The sequence below is a fragment of the Sarcophilus harrisii genome, chromosome 3, assembly GCF_902635505.1.
Source record: "Sarcophilus harrisii chromosome 3, mSarHar1.11, whole genome shotgun sequence".
NCBI lineage: Eukaryota > Metazoa > Chordata > Mammalia > Dasyuromorphia > Dasyuridae > Sarcophilus > Sarcophilus harrisii.
Window position 1 is genome coordinate 287,978,484 of NC_045428.1, and position 20,365 is coordinate 287,998,848.

Consider the following 20,365-nt stretch of genomic DNA (forward strand, 5'->3'; position numbering starts at 1 on the left):
TCTTATATTTATGTAATTATTTCTAAGTAGTAATATATGTTGTCTCTCAATAAAGTGTAAGTTCTTCTAGGGCAATGATGATTTCTTTATTGTTTTTGCATACCTAGCATAATGTGTATCACATAGAAGGAACTTAAGAAATATTTCTTGGTTTATTGATTGAATAGGGTCATAAAGTATATATTTTCTAGGATACCCCCATGTAACCAAAGAAATATGATCTTTCAGGGGAAACTTAGTCAAAACAGGCAGAAATTCAATTTTGGATCTAGGCCAAATGTCAATAGTATTTTTATCTTTCCAACATAAGCTCATTGATGTGTTTATTTTGAGAATCAATCCCTCCTCTATGTAGGATCATCAACCACATTTACAAAAGCAGAAATAATAGTAATGCTTGCAATAGCCCATGAGCCTTTTTTTGGCATTGGGAAACAAAAGCATTTTTTAAACTTGTTGGTTGGATAACTGCTCCTGAATAATAGCTTATTTGGGATGATTAATCATCAGAGACGTGCATGTACACTCAGGGCACTACAGTATAAATCACATCTTATTTTCATTTGTAGGGAATGAAATGATGTTCATATTTGGGTATGATTTATCATTTGCAGGTTGCATCTGCTATATATAGGATAGATTGTGCCTTATTAAAAATCATTCACTGTTTGCTACTTGAACTTCTTGGCCAAAGAAAAATTGCCACCAGGGAGTACTTTGCATCCTACTGTTAACCCTGTGCTGACAGGAAACAGTTATTTACATCAGCCTGAACAATGTGCTTGCTTTAGGCTTGATTTTAAAAATCTTATTCTTGTTGTTATTATGACAATAATTATAAGTGTACACAACCTCATCTCTTATTAACCATAGAGCAATTGCCTTGATGGATAATTCTGGCCTTTCTGTGGTAATCTGTTTTCAATGTTATTATAGCTACCATTTATAATATTTTATGGTCATTATTTCATTTGATCCTCAAAAAATGCTGGAAAATGTATGCTATTATTATCATCACTCTTTTCAGATGAGGAAATTGAAACAGGCAGAGTTTTAAGTGACTTGTCCAGTCACAGATTTTCCTGATTTCTACATCCAGGATTCTGTGAACTATACTAACTACATATCTCTAATTATACTATACTAGAGTACAGTATAGTATACTATACTATAATACTATGGTATTATAGTCTTAATATCTTTGAATCTATTGACCAATAGTCTCAATCATAAGCCCTTCAATAGTCCAGGATAGCTATTATTGTATCTGTACATTGTCAGAATCAGTGGATGCTAGTGACCTCTATTCCTTTCAAGTAACCATAACTAGATTATTAGGCAAGCGACTGTCTTTGGTTTCTCTTCTACTGCTTCAATCCAGGCAGAGGTCTCTCTCTCTCAGTCTGGGGCAGTGTCTTTATCTGTTCATTGGGTATCATAATTTTTCATTATTTGAATTGTGACAAACAGGTTCTCCTTATGTACCATCATCAGCCACTACCATTCCATATGTCATTACTTCCTGGTCCAATCTTTTTCTTCCTTTGCTTCTTCCCCAAGAATGCTTTCTTTCCTTTTCCTAGTTTGCACCATAGCACATGATCACTGCATCAAGGCTTCAAAGAAGAGAAGTCCTGATATGTTGTTTATGAGGAAAACATTTGAAACTAAGATTAAAATAAGTTAAAATAAGAAGCTAACACAAAATATACTATGTTTCAACCGATTTTTTTTAAAGCAAGAAGAGAAAACAAGACCTGAAAGCAATAGCAAAAATAGATTTGATTCAAAGAGATAAATAGGGAAGCTATGATAAACTGTAATGGGATAAACTAGTAATGGGTTAATATTACTACGTCACACATTTGTACCAAATTGCATATGATCTAAATGCTTAAAGGAAAAACTAAAATGAGTTGTTAGGAGAAATAGATGGTAAGAATATAATAGTTGGGACCTTGTGATCCAAAGACTGTAAAATCCAACCAAAAAAGAAAGAAAGAAATCAAAGATATTACTAAAATTTTATAAAAGTTAAATACAAAAGTCTTCTAGTGCTTATTGAATGGAAATTTTAAGCAATATAGATATTTCTTAAATGTGCATGGGACCTATATAGAAATTGATTATGTAATATATAGAGGTATAAAAACCTGAAAAAATCAGAAAAACAGAAATGTGAAACACATATTTTGCTGATCATATGGCAATGAAAATTTTATTCCAAAAAGGATGTTAATAAAGGATTAAAATTAGAGAAAAATAATTTAATCCTAAAGAATTGGTAGATCAAAGAACAAATTGAAGGAAAAATAAATAACTTCAGTAGTGATAACTGACAACAATGATGAAAATTGTTAGGATACAGCCAGTCTTAAAAGGAAATGAATGTCTCTACACATTTAAATTAATCAAAGAGGAAGAACAAATCATTAAATTGGGCATGTAACTGAAAAAACAAACAAACAAACCTAGAAAACAAAGAAACCTAGAAACCTAACAAATTTTAAAAGTCCAATCAAATACAAATAAAAATTCTGAAAATCAAATAAGAAATTTCAAAATAGTGAAAGAAAAGCCAGTGAATTGATATATAAAACTAGGAGCTAATTATAAAAATGAAAACCATTAGCAAATTTTATTTAAAGAAGAAAAAACAAACTTCCAATATCAAAAACAACAGAATTCACAATTAAAAAAAGAAATAAAAGAATTCATTGTAAACATGACAGCTCAAATGAAATGTATGAGTATTTACAAAAGAGTATTTACAAAAACTATAAAATAGCTTAAATAACAGAATAAGGAATAAAGAAGTGAAATAACACTATCTCTAAAAAAATAAATGAAACAAACCATAAATAATTTCCAAAAGAAATATAAAACCAAAATTAAAAATGGATTTACAAGTAAATTCCATCAACCATTTAAAGAATAATTAATTAGAATATGATATAAACTGTTGGAAGAATAGGAAAAGAAATCCTGTTAAACCCCTAGGAGAAAACTATAGACTAATATCTCTAGTGAACATTGGCACAAACATTTAAAATAAAATATTAACAGAGAAACTATAGCAACATATTACAGACTTTATATGAAGACCATGTAGGATTTATATCCGGAACATATGGTTGGTAGACCAAACTAATAAGAACAATAAAAGTCAGATGAGTACATTCATAGCAGAAAAAACCTTTGACAGAATACATCTGTTCCTGCTAAAAACACGAACAAATAGAACTTTCTTTAATATGACAAATACATAGTACTGATCTAAAAATGAGGCAGTATTATATGTAATGAGGATAAATTAAAGACTATTCTACTAAGCTTAAGAATAAAGCAGAGATATCTATTATCAATGATAGAGCTAGAAATGCTAGCCATAGTAATGAGATAAAAACAAGAAATTGATAGAAGATTTATATGCAAAGAGAAAACAGAATTGTTACCTTTTGTTGGTGGTGAGATAGTTTAGAACCATAGAAAGTCAACTAAAAATTAATGGAAGCAATGAAGCAAAGTTGATGAATATTAAAAAAAAAGATATAAATGACCTTTCTCTGGAATACCAACAAAATCAATCAGAAAGAGAATTAGGAATTTATTTAAAATAACTGCAAATTATAGAAAATATTTGTGATACAAAAAAAGATACAAGATCTGTATCCCAAATGCTTTGGACATAAGATATAATCAGGAAATATGTGACTGCAACTACAAAATATTATTTACAAAAATAAAAGCAGACCTAAGTAATTGGAGAAATATTGATTGCTCATGAATAGGCCATGCTATAATAATAATAATATTAATAAAATGACAATATTATATAAATTAGTTTACTTATTTAGTGGCATACTACTCAGTCTACCAACAATTATCTTATAAAACTAGAAAAAAATAACTATGAAATTACCCTGGAGGAACAAAAGACCAAGAATTTCAAGGGAAATAATTATTAAAAATGGAAAGAAAAGGGACTTAGCAGTACTACATCTCAAACTATATGACAAAGTCAATCAGTGAAACAATTCAAATATACAATATACAGAAATAGTTTAACAAAATAGTTTAGTGTTTGGTAAACTCAAAGATGCCAGCTATTATGGCAAGAAGTTACTCTTCAATAAAAACTGCTAAGAAAATTAGAAAGTGGTCTAGGAGAAACCAGGTATAGACTAATATCTCACACTAGACACCAAAATAAATTCCAAATAGGGGCATCATGTAGACATGAAGGATGACATCATAAACAAATGACTGAAAAATGAATTGCCTTTCATATATATTCATAAAAGACCATTTCATGACCACCGAGGGGAAAAGAGGAACAAAAATTTCTTGTTGTTCAGTCATTTTAGTCATGTATAAATCTTTATGATCTCATTTGGGATCTTGGCAAAGATATTGAAGTGGTTTGCCATTTCTTTCTCCAGCTTAATTTATAGATGAGAAAGTTGAGGCAAATAGAGTCAAATGGCTTGCCCAGAATAACACAGCTACTAAGTGTCTGAGGTCAAATTTAGACTCAAGAAGATAAGTATTTTTTTTTTTTTTTTTTGTGCTGAGGTAATTGGGGTAATGGGGGTAATTGCCCAGGCTCACACAGCTAGGAAGTGTTAAGTGTCTGAGATCAGATTTGAACTCATTTGAACTTTTGACTTAAGGGCTGGTGCTCTATCCACTGTGCCACCTAGCTGCCCTAAGATAAGTGTTTTTTATTTCAAGTCAGATACTATATCCATTGTACCAACAAGTCACCCAGTCAGAGAAGATAAAATGAACTCCTTCAATTGCATAAAATTAACAAGTTTCTGTGCAAAACTAAATGCAGTTAAAATTAAAATTGAAATAGGTAACTATTAAAAGCAACATTTGAAGTAAGTTTCTTTGACAAAAATATCCAAAATACATATAAAGAATTTAATCAAATTCATAGGAATAAGAGCCATTCCCAAACTGATAAATGACCAAAGGATATGAAAAGGGAGTTTTAAAAAGAGGAAATGCAAGCCATTTTTATTTTATATTTGACTTTATGAAAAAAAAAAACCCTGGTCCAAATTATTAATATTAAGAGAAATGAAATTTAAAGCAAATCGGGAATTTTGCCTCTGAGCCATCAGATTGGCAAAATTGACAGATCTGGGGAATGACAAAAAACAAAATAACAAATAATTTTGAAAATCTCAAGACCTCTCTGACCAGTGCAAACAAACAGCCAAGCTTCGAAAGGACTGATAATAATTTCCCTACCTCCTTAGTTATGGGAGACTCAGAAAGCAGTATCTCCAATGCACAATGCTTTGCATATAGTAAATGCTTAATAAATACTTCATTCATTCATACAGAATGAGAAATGATCAGTGTGAAAATTTATTTTCCTTGATTTTGCATATTGGCTATAAGAGTTTTCTTTTTCTGTAGGGGAGAGATAGAAGAAAGAGAAACCAGATTTTTTGTTAATTGAAAAAAATTAATTTAAAAAACCAAACTAAAAACGAACTGTTCGCGAATGAGTCTTTGTGGATCTAAACCCATGTTGGAAAGGTTCTATTAAGCTCAATTATTCCTTCATTATATTATTCTTATAATCTATTATAATAAGTACTATGAATTTGCCAGTATAGACATTCCTACCGGGTATATACATTGAAATCATTCCACATCTTTTTATCTCCTGTGACTTTTATTCATGTTTTCCTATAAAACCGTCCCTAAAAGATCTGACCAATGAATAGCACTTTCTTCTTTTTCTTTTAGGATCTCAAGGATATCACCAAATTACTTAGGTTGTTCAATATAGTACAATAGAAAAATCCTTATTTTTAGAGTCAGAGGACCTAAATTAAAAACCTTTCTTTGCCAACATAAATAATTTTGAGTATGTTGCCTAACCACATTGTGCCTCAATTTCCTTTAATGTAAAATGAATAAATTAAAATAGATGACTATAGATGTATCATCAGATCTGATTCCATTATTCTGATTCATCTACTTCACAAACAGATCAAAATATGTGAAAATTGTGTATTATGTGTAATAATTCCACATTAATTGAAACATTTTATATTTAAACACTACTTTTGCAAACATCACAGTTTCACTTGATTCTCATGACAAACTTATTAGATTGGTTATATTTCCTAAATCAGAGTTGAAAAACTCAGGCATTATTCTATAGATGACATCTTATAGAAATAATAATTCTTTTAAGGTTCAAAAATATTTTCACATCTACTTTAACTTTATAGATCTAACAAAACATATCAAGATTCTTATACTTCCTTCTATTATTACTTTTTTTGTCATTTTCCTTTCCTTTATCACATAAGTTTTTTTTCTAAATAACAGCACCATTTGCTGCTATTTATCACACTATTGTGTGATAAAGTATTATAGTCAATCTGAAATTTTCTTTTGTTAAATTGGTCATAAGTGATGGCCAGTCATTCATTTTATCACCTACATTCATTCCTCTAAGGTTGGGGTGGGGAACTCTCAGCCAGGTTCTCAAAATCATTGATGTAATTAATCTCATGTTATAATGAGCTGAAAGCCAGATGCAACAATCTCCCATTATAAGTCAATAATTTTGTATGTATAGAGAATGATATTATAAATATCCAAATGGCCCTTGGCAGAAAAAATGTTACTCCATCCCTACTTTAAGGGAATGGGAATTTCTAGTGCTATGTTTTCCCTATAAAGGGGAAACGAGATAACAAATACTAAAGTAATTAGTTTATTAATTCCAAAAAGGAGGTAGCGACTGACTGTTCCTCAGACCATAATCCTGAGAGTTAGACTGACTGTTCCTCAGACCATAATCCTGAGAGTTAGACAGTTTGTACTTCGTGAATATTTTGAGGTCAGTTTATTCTTGTACTCAAGGCCTTATCTGTTTTATGCTTTTGCTTATTCTACTGTTTTTCTTAAGTTCCTACCAAATAAATACTCCTTTTAATAAAGTAATATTTCACTCAGCAATATTTCATCAAATAACATGTAAGCATTTATTTTCAATGACAATTGAAGTCTAAAAATATGATATGTACATAAATAAGTGTCTGACTTAAAAAGAATATTTTCTTAAAATATTTTATTGATAATTTTTATTTTTACATCTTTCATTTTTGAGTATTCTTTTCCTTTTCACTATCAACAGATCATCTTTAAAATAAATAATCTTTTAAAAATAGGAAAAAATCACTTCATCAAAAATAATGAATATACTAACTAAATCTGACAACATATGGAACATTTCACACACAATCTCTGCAGAGATGGGAAAAGGTTCATTTTCCTTCTAACAATGATAAACCTGGTCATAATGATAGTGTGCATTTCTGTTGTCGTTATTTTTCTCTGTTTATATTATTGAAATAGTACATATTGATTTCTTTTCCTAGTTTTTCATTTTGGGTCAGTTTATATAGGTCTTTTCATATTTATCTGAATTTATTTCATTTGCAATTTCTTATAACAATGAAATATTCTATTACATTCATGTATCACAATTTGTATATTCATTCCCTATTGGAATTTGCTTTGTTTCAGTGCTTTGCAAGTAATTGTTTTCTCTTATGGTTGGACAGTTCATAGTGCTGAACATTTTATGAGTGTGTCTGTATTATCATAGTAAAGTCTCACCCTTAATGCAAATTGTTCATCTTTTTTCAAATTTGTTGTTCTTTTAAAAATTGTTTAAATCAGTTGGCCACTTAACCTGTTAGAAAATTAAGAAATGACTTGCATGACAATATATGATATATAGTTGCTTTCCAATTGATAGCTCACTTTTTTATCTTAGTTATATTAGTTGTTAGTATAAAAACAATTCAATTTTATGAAATTGAAGTGATCTGTTTTATCTTTTTTGATTACCTCTACCTAGAATCAATACACTTTGGTTGTGCTAGTCCAAACTGCCAATACCAGACAAGCAGTATACATCATAGTTTAGTCCATAGCTCCTGAGAATCCTATGTAATTGACTTCACATGGTATAAATAAAGGGTTGTGAGGAAGCTCATACAGATCCTTTTTCCAAAATATGTTCTTTACCTTCCTATCAGAGGCTGAAATTTTTATTGAACTTAACCCATTTCAAAGTCTTCTGTTTGCTCTTAGAAAGAGAGATAAATTGCATTAGTTATTTTACAATAAAGTATAGATTATGATATAGATAAAAGAATATCAGACTTAAAATAGGAGATACAGATTTTTCTCTTAGAAGTATTTCACTAATTATCTGTATAATGATGTGTGTCTCCTCACCTCTTCTCCATGTAAGGGTTCTCAAAAGTAAAATAATGGAATTGAATTAGATAGTATATAAGTCCATTCTAGCTCCAACATTGTATGTTCCTATAAGAAATGAGGAAATATTTGTAAAAAGTGCTTCCTACAGCACCTGGCACCATAATAGTTGCTATTTTTGTTGGTGTTAAGTTGTAACCCTATTTGGAATTTTCTTAGCAAAGATACTAGCATGGCTTGCCATTTCTTTCTCCAGCTCATTTTACAGATGAAGAAACTGAGGCAAACAGGATTGACTTAAGCCAGGTTTGAATTTAAAGAGTATCCTGACTCCAGGCCCAGAGCTTTCTCCATTGTGCCATATAGCTACCCTAATAGGCACTATATAAATGCTTATTCCCTTTCCATTCCATGGGATAGGAGCCCCAGGGTATTTGAGCTAAAGAGTACCAGGAATAGAAAGTAAGATCACAGATTCAGAGCTATTTGATCATCTATAGGTCATCTGGTTCAACACACTTATTTTATAGATGAACAACCTGAGATTCAGACAGGTTAAATGTCAGTTAGCAATTGAATCCAGGTCTTCTAATTCCAGATATAATGATCTTTCTACTATACTACATTGCTTCCCTATCATGGTGCATTTAAGGAAGTAAGTGCTAAATAAATGTTTGTCAAATGGATGATAAACATGAGAAGCAACGACAACCCGTGTGTTGGGTATGATTTGTGAATGGAAGGTAAAAGGTAGAATTAAAGTATGCCTGCTAAGGATAATTAAGGTATGCATGCTTGGGCAGCTGGGTGGTACAGCAGATAAGCATGGGGGTCCTAGAGTCAGGAAGACTCATTTTTCCATGTAGCCTGAGACATGTACTAGATGTGTGACCCTCAGAAAGTCACTTAACTCTGTCTCAGTTTGTAAATCTGTAAAATAGTGTCTTTGCCAAAAAACAAAAAAACAAACCAAGAAACAAACAAACAAACAAAATAGATGGAGTCACAAATGACTGAACAATAGCAAATGCTCAGTACAAGGTAGGGATAACGAAGAAAAGGCTACATAGTAATAAGAAATCAGAACCTTTTTTTTGAAGAGAATAGACCTTCCTCATTAATAAATGCATAGCTGTTTGAACCACTGAAATTAAATATCTCTACTTTGTCTTTGAATAGGCTAATAATCCTTAATGAAATTTGAGTTAGACAATGGATTAGAAACTCAGACTCTCAGGTCACTGCAACTTGCTATAAGATATTACTATAAATAATTCTCCTCAGCCTGAGTTTTCATAACCATAAAATATTAAATGATAGTAATCAGCCTCTATAGAGATTTGGGAAGACAACTCATTTCTATTTCTCAAGTACTTTTACCATCATAAAATACCAAGTGGTTAATAGTAGAAGTGTTTCATTTTTCTTGATCTTCTTTCCCTTCATTTTTTTTTAAAGCCTGAATGGCAAGTAATGAAATTTGTGACAAAACCATATTTGTATGAATGAGATTTTTTTTCTCTTTGGCATAAATAGCCTAAAAAATGTATTCATTCTATATAGTAATTCTATGTGGTAATTTCATTTTCATTATTACAGGGATGATGAGTATTACACTGAAGAAGCACCAATTTATGGTAACCTTGATAATGTGCTTTCTGGTAAGTTGTATTTTATTTTGATTATGTTAAAATTGTTTTGCAGTAAATATGTTATCGGAAGAGGAGAGATTAATATTATCTTATTGTGTGTATAATTTATCTCCATATTACCTATAATACCACTATTGTAACATTTTAGCTAAGTCTCCAGCTACTTCAAGGTTGCCTACATTTGACTTTAATAATGATAACAATGCAGGTAAAAATTGTTATAATGAATACTGATACAAAGAAAAATTTTCTTTATAGCAAAGCTATTTCTAATAGAGAAATAGAAATCATGCTCTGTTGCCCTGGTTACAACAAATTTTCTAAAAAGTATAACCCAGAACGGTGAAAGTTTTCTTTTGGTTCCTGGTTATTCTAATTAAAGGACCTATTTATGCTATTTAATTTTAGGAAGAGGTAAGAAAAGCTTAACTGTAGCAGAGCTCTTTATAATTCTTTTATGCTGGTATGGAAGGGCAGTCTTGATGCAATTATCATCACCCTTTCCTAATTGACATATCCCAACTACCTAAGTAAAATGCACCAAAATCTCTTTACCATTAACCAAAATTGGGAGGAAAAGAGTTGGTAACATATGCATGGAATTTTCCTTGTCACACGGAGTTCTAGATTTTTTTTTAACTTGCTAAATTACGGAGACTCCATTTCTTTTTTTAATCTCTCCATCCTAGAATCTTTGATTTCAGACACCATGCTAATTTTAACATCAGACCAATAAAACAATGTGGTTGTCTCCTTTATATAACTGTGTTTCCAAAGATTTCTAGATATGCCTAGATTATTTTTAAAGGCTTCCCCCGCCCCTGCATTTTCCTTTCTATCCTTTTTTTCTGTTATAAGTGAGGAAAACCTAAAAAACTAAGTTTATCTATTGTCTAGGGCAGTCAGGTGGCACAGTGGATAGAGTGGCAGATCTGCAGTCAGGAACATATTGTCTGAAAGCTGAGGCATGAAGAGGAAAAAAGGGTAAAGCAAAGGCTCTCCTTAATAAGAAATAATGAAATTTCGCTGGCTTACCAAAGCTATACAGAGAGGTTATTTAGAACAAAACTCAAGAAAAGCAGGGACTTTTATCAGTGATTTCTGGATAGATCCCTTAAAGTAAACTCACTTTCTCAGGCTTATAGATTTCCACTACTTAAAGGTATTGTTTATCTTTTAGCCCAGCAAACTTCATTTTATTTCTTATTCATACCCACTCAACCAAATACTAATTTGCGTTTCAACTGAGTTGTTATACCTTCCTAATCTTTAGTAATGGATAAGCCTCACAAAGCAAAAAGACTGAGGCCCTAAACCTGACTCACATTTATCAGTTATAAGATCCTGGATGAGTGATTTATTTTCTCTGGACCTCATTTTCCTCACCCATAAGTGAGGAAGTTGGACTTAATGACTCCCAAGGTCTCTTCCTGTTCTAAATCTATTATCCTTTATCCTATGAATTTGCTAGAAACCATAATATTTAAACATTTTTCTCTTTGCATGTCCATAACATGCTTTGGGTTTCTATATTATAATTATTTTCCCACTGGAGTTTCCATTGAGAGTGGAAAATGGATTAATGTGATTCTGTCTTCCAACTGATTAATTTTCTGCTCATCAAGTCTGTGATGAGGTAGACATTGTAGATATTTACTACAGAAAGATACTACAGAAAGAACTACATAAATTGAACCACTTCTTTTTCCACCTCTACCAGTAAAGAGGTGACTCAAAAAGCCATGTGTTATTCACAACTTCAGACTTACTTGTAAATGCTGTTTTCAGCCCACATTTTAATTTGAGCTACAAATTTTCCATTTGTCTCCATTCTAACCATATTCTTTTTAACTCACAAGGACCAGCGGAAGAAAGCTGCTATGAACAAATGAAAGCCCGGCCAGAGAGAGTTGTAAATGAAAAGCAGGAACTCTGTCCTATGCAGGTGATTTTTCCTTTGGGGCTCATAGATAAATTTAAGGGGAAAGCGAGGCCTAATAAGGTTGTTAGATGATACAGAGGGTAGATAGAGTGCTGATCATGGAGTCAGGAAGATCTTACTTTGGTACTTACTAAATGTCAGCTCTGGAAAAGTCATTTACTTCTATTTGATTCAGTTTCCTCACCTATAAAATGGGGGATAATAATAACACCACTCCTGGAGTGTAAGTGAAAATCAAATGAGGTAATATTTGTAAAATGCTTTGAATATTCTACATCATTGCTAAGTATTAATAACTAAATAAATAGGAAATTCTGGTCACGTACACAATGCCCACCCATTTAATCCATGCTTTCTTTTTATTAGGAATTTCCTGTATTACATGCATCTCAATATCTTCTATGTACAGATTCACTATCCAGGCAAAATGATTTCAACTTTTAGTCTCAGAATGAGAAAAAAAAGAATAATCTAGAGAACAAAAAATATTCCATCTCTGAATAGTCAGTTTGACTTTTTTCTTTTATTATTGGAATAATATATATACAAGTATTTGCATTAATATCAAGGATTCATCAAGAAAAAAGACAGTGGATAACACTTCCAGTGCCCCTGCTTTACATTAAGGTAAATGAGGTTCCATTTTCTGCATTTTTTTTTCTTGGGGAAAAAAATTAAAACACCTACAACATGCACTTGGATAGGACAGACTTGGCTATAGAGAAACAGCAACTTTGGCAAAACAATAAAACCCAATTAGAGAAGTGACTAAGATCTTTCTGTTTTTAATTTCTTCAACTTTCTGGAACTGGACAGAAAAGATTTTGATGAAAACTCAAAGTATGAAGAATTCAATGGTTTGCAATTTAACCATCCTAAAAACATTAATTATAACCTAGGAATTTCCCAAGATGTAGGATTCTCCTGTCTTCACGAGTTTCTCGTATTCTTCAGAAATTGATAGGCCTTCCTGGAATTTTTATTAAGAATCCCAGATACCTTAGCAGTGATCTAAAGACATTAGTTTCTCATAATGTTTATCACCAAACTGCAGCTCAGATCATAAATATGTGGTTAAACCTATGCAAAGTGTGAAATTGCCTTCTGACTAATAGATGCATTATTTGGTCTTACGTCCATTCAGCACGTATATTTGGGCTTGAAAAAAAAGTACATGCTTTTCAGCTGCACAGTTGTTTCCTATCAATTGTTTCATCCTGGGAGGTCAAATAGCCTTTTTTCCCCCAAAGCACCTTTCTGACAGTATAAAAGAAGGACTGCAACAAATGAACTAGAACTACAAATCAGTAATGCTTGAGTGGTGCATGAGCTGGGGGTTTTGAATGGCAGTTAATGAAGTCTTTGGTACACAACATATGTAAACATAAAAGGCCAGTGTATTTCAGACAGCATCTCATTTTTACTCAAGTGAAGCTTGCACAAAACCTTGAGGCATTAAAGGAAAAAAAGGTATCACTTTACATAATAGCTTTTCAGAAATGGTCTTAGTGTTTTTAGCCTTTGCATTGTACTCTTCCCATAAATGTAGCAATGCCTATTTAAAATAATTGTTTTAGAATCCCTCAGTTCTATCTGATTAAAATGGTCGCAACATTTAAAGTTGTCATATCTGTTGCCATGTAATCTGCTTATTGATAGATAATGGAGTGGGGTGTTAGCAACTACACAAGCAGGAAAATCTGGGTTTTGGTCCTATTTGTGACCCATACTGGCTGTAGGACTTTAACCAAGTTATTTATCATCTTAGTGTCCTAGGCAGAATAATTTCCAATCCATGTAGGTAGAGGGAGTTTCCTAAAATGTGACATCTATTAGCTGTTAGTTATTAATATTATTATTATTAATATGGGACTTTAGAGCTCTAGCTAAGAATTGTTGCATTCAAAGCAAAATGAGCTGCAAATAATAAAGGGAGAGTTGAAGATGACAAAAGGACAGAAGGAGAAAAAATACAACCCCCTCTAAAAGTTCAAGGAGGCACCTCTGTTCCATGATTATAAAGTTCTAGTCACTTTGGGGAAGAGGTAGCAGCAATGGCAAATGGGAGAAGAGTAGCAGAGCAAAAATACCTAGGGGTAGTGGTCTAGAGATAGAAAGTGAAGGACTAGAAGAACCTTCTTGTTGGTTTGAGGCAAACCTGTGGTTGAGCTATACTAGTAACATCGCAATCCTACTATATTATAAAGAAAACTTTTATTTGTTTTATTTTATATTTATTATTATAGTTTTTGATTTACAAAACATATGCATGGGTAATTTTTCAATATTGACCCGTGCAAAGCCTTCTGTTCCAAATTTTTCGCTCCTTTTCCCCACTCCCTCCCCTAGATGACAGGTATTCCAATACATGTTAAAATATATGTTAAATCCAATATATGTATACATATCCATACATTATCTTGCTGCATAAGAAAAATTGGATCTAGAAAGAAAAAAAAATGAGAGAAGGAAAACAAAACTGCAAGCAAACAACAACAGAAAGAATGAAAATACTATGTGGTGGTGCACACTCATTTCCCACAATATGCTCTCTTCATTACTGAACAATTGGAACTGATCTGAATCAATTCATTGTTGAAGAGAACCACATCCATCAGAATTGATCATTATTGTGTATAATGATCTCCTGGTTCTGCTCATTTCACTTTGCATCAGTTAACGCAGGTCTCTCCAGGCCTCTGTGAAATCATCCTGCTGGTCATTTCTTATAGAACAATAATATTCCATAACATTTATATACCACAATTTATCCAGCCATTCTCCAATTGACGGGCATCCACTCAGTTTTCAGTTTCTTGCCACTACAAAAAGGGCTGCCACAAACACTTTTGCACGTGTGGGTCCCTTTCCCTTCTTTAAGATCTCTTTGGGATATAAGCCCAGTAGTAACACTGCTGGATCAAAGGATATGCACAGTTTGGTAACTTTTTGAGCATAGTTCCAAATTGCTCTCCAGAATATTCACAATTCCATCAACAATGTATCAGTGACCCAGTTTTCCTACATCTCCTCCAACATTCCGCGTTATCTTTTCCTGTCATCTTAGCCAATCTGACAGGTGTGTAGTGGTATCTCAGAGTTGTCTTAATTTGTATTTCTCTAATCAATAGTGATTTGGAGCACCTTCTCATATGACTAGAAATAGTTTCAATTTCTTTATTTGAAAATTGTTTGTTATAAAGGATACTTTTAAAGACAAAATGCTACTTAAAAACCTGCTACACAAAAATGGAAATAAATCCATTTAAGTTCCAAAATCTAAAGTTTAAAAGAAATTTAATTTTTTATTCCTCTGTTAGTTACTGTAACTAAAGCTATCTTATTCTATTAAGAAAATAGGGGTTATGATGTAACTTTTTTTTTTCATTTTGGGCTCTTTACTTATTCTTTCTTTTCTTTTTCTTTTATGAGATTCCCCTTTGCTTTTCCAAGTTTAATCCTTTGATTTGTGCCTTTGATCTCCATTCCCTGTCTTGTGATCCATGATTTTGCTACCTCCAATTAATCCCTTAACTTTGTAAAAATGAAGACATTCCCTTCTTAAGAGAAAAACCCTTCAGTTTTGCTTCCCTCCTTTAATTATCACCACTTATTTTGTCACAAACTTCTCAAAAATTGTGATCTACAACAATTCTACTTTTTTATCACTCAATCTAACCTTTACCCCCAAATCTGACTTCTACCATCATTTTACTGAAACAGCATTTACTCAGATAAACAATGGATGTGATAAAACTGCTTGTTAATCTTACTCTTCTCTGGCAGGGACAGTTTTGCTATAGTGGGAAAGAATATGGGTTCTGGTATCATAAAAATGGTATACATATCTTGGCTCTGCTACTTGAGCCCTATCTCCTAATATCCAGTAATCATCTAAAGCAAGATTTAAACTAACATCTTCCTGGGTAAAAGTTTAGCTCGCTAGAACATATTCACTATGCTATTTATTGGTTTCCTAGATTAATTATTCCTAAAATAAAACCTGTGCTTCCATGACCTTTGTTCAAGCCGTTTCCCATGTCTGGAAATCTGTTCCTTACATATCTATCTACTCAAATTATTTGAGACCTTATTCCAGTTTGATCATACGGATCAAAAGTCATCTCTCATTTTTAATGAATTGTACTTAACAGTGTTATGGCACTTGTATGCAGTTTTTTATTAGAGTTGTACATGTATATGTCTTATTTTCCCTGCTGAACTGAAAATATACTCAACATCAAAAACCATTTCTTATTCATATCCATGTATCCTGCAGCACTTAGTACTATACCTCACACATATTTTTTAAAATAAATATCCATTGAATCACTGAATAAATTAATACCCCTCTCTAATTCTTAAATCATCTTCCCAATTATAAATTTTTTATATAATTTCTTCCTTTTCTGCCTTATTCTTGATTTGGGAAAAAAGCATACAATGAGTTGATCTGATATTTGGGTTGGTACTCTGTCAAGTCCAATGTAGTTTCCATTCTTGCTAAAAGGCAAAATGTATGTATCCTGTCTCAAAGGACTTGGCTCAAAGGATCCTGGCTCAAAGGACAGGGCATTATCCCTTAATGCCCTGATTTGAAAAGCTTAGCACTAGAAAACAGTCTGATAGGGGCCAAGTGTAAAGAAAAACTAGTGGGAGCCATTGAAGTAAAAGCATATGCTAAACAATGAAAAAATTAACATGCTTTTCCCCTCCCTTCAGGCAGAAGCTGACACACAGATGTGCTATGCGATATTGGATCACAGCTTCAAGGTGAAATGCAGAAAGCCAGAAGTCTACATTTCAGACAAGGATGAAAATGAGAAATTACATGCAGTGGATACTGAGCTATCTAAAAACAATTCGATCCAGAATTTCAGAGAAGAAATAGATGTGTCAGAAGAAAGCATTCATGATGATCCCATTAGACTATTTGGTTTGATTCATGCAAAGAGAGAGCAGATAAGTATGCAAGACAATGATCCAGCTTAGGAAATGGATGCTTTTTGTAAAAACCAACCAAAAAACTTATATCATGTCATTATATAACTTTAAAGCAAGGGAATAACTTAAGAGATCAGCTGTTATTGATGAGGTGTTTACTAGAAGTTCAATTTAACTCTGGTTCAGATACCAATTTGGCATTCTGGCTAATATTAGTAAAAAAAAATCTGTGTTAACACATGACATAGATATTGCTTGTAATAATGAAATAATGAAAATGTACATTAAACATAAACATAATTAATAGAATGAATGGGTGACCCATGTGTTCTGTCCTAATCAAACTACTCATAATTAATCTTCATCTTCAAAAACAAAACAAAAAAAAATCAACTCTTCAAACTTCATGAGCAGATTTTAAAAATATTGAATAAAAACAATCACAACTCCATTCCTATTGGTATGATTCACCTACCTTTGCTGAGTACTTAGGTTTGTTTTTTTTTTTCTTTTACTAGAATCACAGAATTATACAAATTTAGATTTGAAAGGACTTCAGTGGCCATCTAGTTCAATCCTTCTACTGAAGGAATGCCTATTATCATAGACCTGATGAATAGTCATTCAACTTCTACCAAAAGATAGACAAAGACTACCATCTCTCAAGGCAGCCCCTTCCAACTGTGGACAATTGTAATTGTTAGGAGATTCTTTTTCCTTACATCTAGTCTAAATGTGACTTTGCAATTTCCATCCATGGCTCCTAGCTCTTTCCCTTCTCCAGGGCCAAATAGGATATGTCCAATCCCTCTTCTATGCAAGAATTCTTCAAATACTTCTTCTTCAGGATAAATATCACCAGTTTCTTTAAATGATCTTAACATGACATAGTCATAAAGCCCTTTGCCATCTTGGTTGCACTCCTCTAGATGCTATTCAATTTATCAGTCAGCATCCTTCTTAAATTGTGGCAGACAGAGCTAAGCAAAATATTCTGATAAAGTTAGAGTACACAGTGGGGAATTGCCTTCTTTTCTTCTATTTTTATGAATCCAGATTTCAGGGAACAACATGGCATAATAGAAATATACACTAGACACTTAAACAACGGTTCTACCATATCATTGTGTGGCTTTGGACACGTCATTTCATTTCTCTGGTGCTTTTCTCCTTATATCCCTCAAATGTCCCACTAGTTTAGTTTGGAGACATGAGAAATATAAGGGAAGGAGTATAGGATAGTATCTTGGAAGATTTTTAAGGGAGGTATATTAAGAGTAGCTGGGAGAAAGATTGGATAGAGTTCTGGGTCTGAATAAAGAAGACTCATTTTCCTGAATTCAAAGGTTGCCTCATATACTTATTAGCTGTGTGATCCCAGGCAAATCAATTAACCCTGTTTGCCTAGTTTCCTCATCTATTAAAAAAAAGAAATGAAAGACTATTCCAGTATCTTTGCTAAGAAAACCCTAAAATGGGGTCACACAGAGTTGGACATAACTGAAAAATGACTAAACAACAAACGAATAGCTTTGAAGGAATGGTTTGAATATAGAGGTCACTGAGGTCCCTTTTCGTCTCAGGATTTATCACATTTGTGTGAATAACAATTATAATTATAGTTTTATGTCTTCATCATTTTGAAGAAACCAAAGTACATGAGAAAAAACTGAAGGAGCTAGCCTTTAAGACTAAGAACAAAAATGCAATGTAGCTGTCAAATAGAAAAAAGAAGTTGACTTCTGTTTGATTACTCCAGAGGGCAGAACTAGGATCAGTGGATGGAAGATGCAGAGACAGATTTCAGTTCAAATAAATAAGAATTTTCTAACTTTGGAAGCCACCCAAACAGGAAACAGACTTCCTTTTTCTAATAAAGCCTAGATGGCCATCTCTTATAAGTATTATAGGATATGTTCCTTCACTAAACAATAAGTTTAAGTTGGATGAGCTTTAAAGAACATCCCAACTTTAGGATTCCATGAGGAGATATTTCATACCTGGAAAGAATTCCAACTCTTTCTTTCAGTTTCTTAGCTCTTATTTAGCCTTGGCTTATTATGTTCCATAACCATCCATATTCAATAGTTTAGATCTTTGACAAGGAACTGTATTAAATTTGTGTAAAATTAGTCTTTTTAAGTATAATGAGTATGTGATGTGATTATTGACATTGAAGTGTCTCACACCTCTGAGAAAAGTCATGGACATGCTGGGCTGACTCATTCATCCCAAACCTCACACTGGCAGGTCTAGGTTCCCAGAAATGTCAACGTCATGTGATTACATTTGAATTCTGTCAATATCCTGGAAGTAATCCATTTTGGTGGGTGGATAGGAGGGTGTGAGAAACACTCTCCTTAATAACTACTTTTAAGTTCTAAAAATGTCATCTTTGTATGTGATTATATGTATAAGTAAAAGTGCATCTATTAGGGATAAATAGTTAAAGTAATAAGTAGGGGGAATATATTTCCCACCTTCATGCTCACCAAAAAATAATATCTCTAGGACCCCAAGAGAGTTTTTACTTAGTAAAAAAAAAAAGAAATCATAAGAGCTCCTCATATAATACAACAAATGCAGGAATAATGAACACATCACACCACTACATAATAAATACACCACATTCATATAGTAAAGTAAATGCAGGAATAATAAAAATATATTCTTAAACTGTGGCAGACAGAACTGAATGAAATACTTCAGATACAGTCTGACTATGGACTGGAAAAATGCCCTCTTTTTTTGTGCTTTAATGAATCAGTATTTCAGAAAACAGCATAACATGGAAGAAACAGCACTAGACTCAAGACATCTGAGTGAATCCTACTCTCTCTCAGTAATCCACTCAATATCTGTGGGGAAAACTGGTTATACATACAAAATCTAATAAGGGAATACAAGTGAGAAAAAACCATGTGCTCAGGTACTGAAGAATTCTAGACTAAAGACTTTGATATAATTAATCTAGCCAGGAATATCAATATCATGCAAAATCTTTTCTTTGCTATGTGCTCTCTTTCTGATCCCCATTGCTCTCTAGTTGGTCAAATTCTTCTTTTTCCCACTCTTGAATTAGCAAATCATTTACAAGTTTTTTAGTTACAATCACTGAAAAGGGGGTTAGGAAAAAGGTATAATATTGATTTGGCTAACAGTATCCTTTATGCCTAAAAACAGCAAAGTCCATCTTAAGATTTCTTCTTTCTAGAAAAGGCAGATAAACCCACTGAAGTGTTCACTCTCCAATATACTAAAGGATTATACAAGTTTGTGGCAAAGAGAACTCATTGCTCTCAAGTAAATTCTCAGAGCAAAGCAAACCCATCTATCCAGTCTTTCACTCACCGGAGTATTGCATTGTTCAATTAGATCTCAACATCTCTTCTTATACAGCAAAGCAGCTGTCTCACCTGTCTTTCCCCTTTCTGTTCAGCTATCTTAGGCTAAAGAAAGCAACAAAGAGCAAAAAGTCATGCTGAGGAACTTCAGAATGGCAATAACCATAAGTGAAACTCTCTTTCAATGAACTCCAGTTTTATCCAGTCCTTCAGGA

At 32.6% G+C, this 20,365-nt stretch overlaps 1 protein-coding gene across 1 annotated transcript in view; it reads left to right on the forward strand.

The window, feature by feature from the left end:
• Positions 1–18,162, forward strand: part of LOC100928363 (T-cell receptor-associated transmembrane adapter 1) — a 54,277-nt gene extending 36,115 nt beyond the window's left edge. The window contains exons 4-6 of the mRNA XM_031959639.1: positions 9,868–9,929; positions 11,780–11,865; positions 16,585–18,162. Of these exons, the coding sequence (XP_031815499.1) occupies positions 9,868–9,929; positions 11,780–11,865; positions 16,585–16,854 (418 nt within the window). The 3' untranslated portion in view covers positions 16,855–18,162. The remainder of the gene's footprint in view (positions 1–9,867; positions 9,930–11,779; positions 11,866–16,584) is intronic.
• Positions 18,163–20,365: the final 2,203 nt, after the last annotated feature.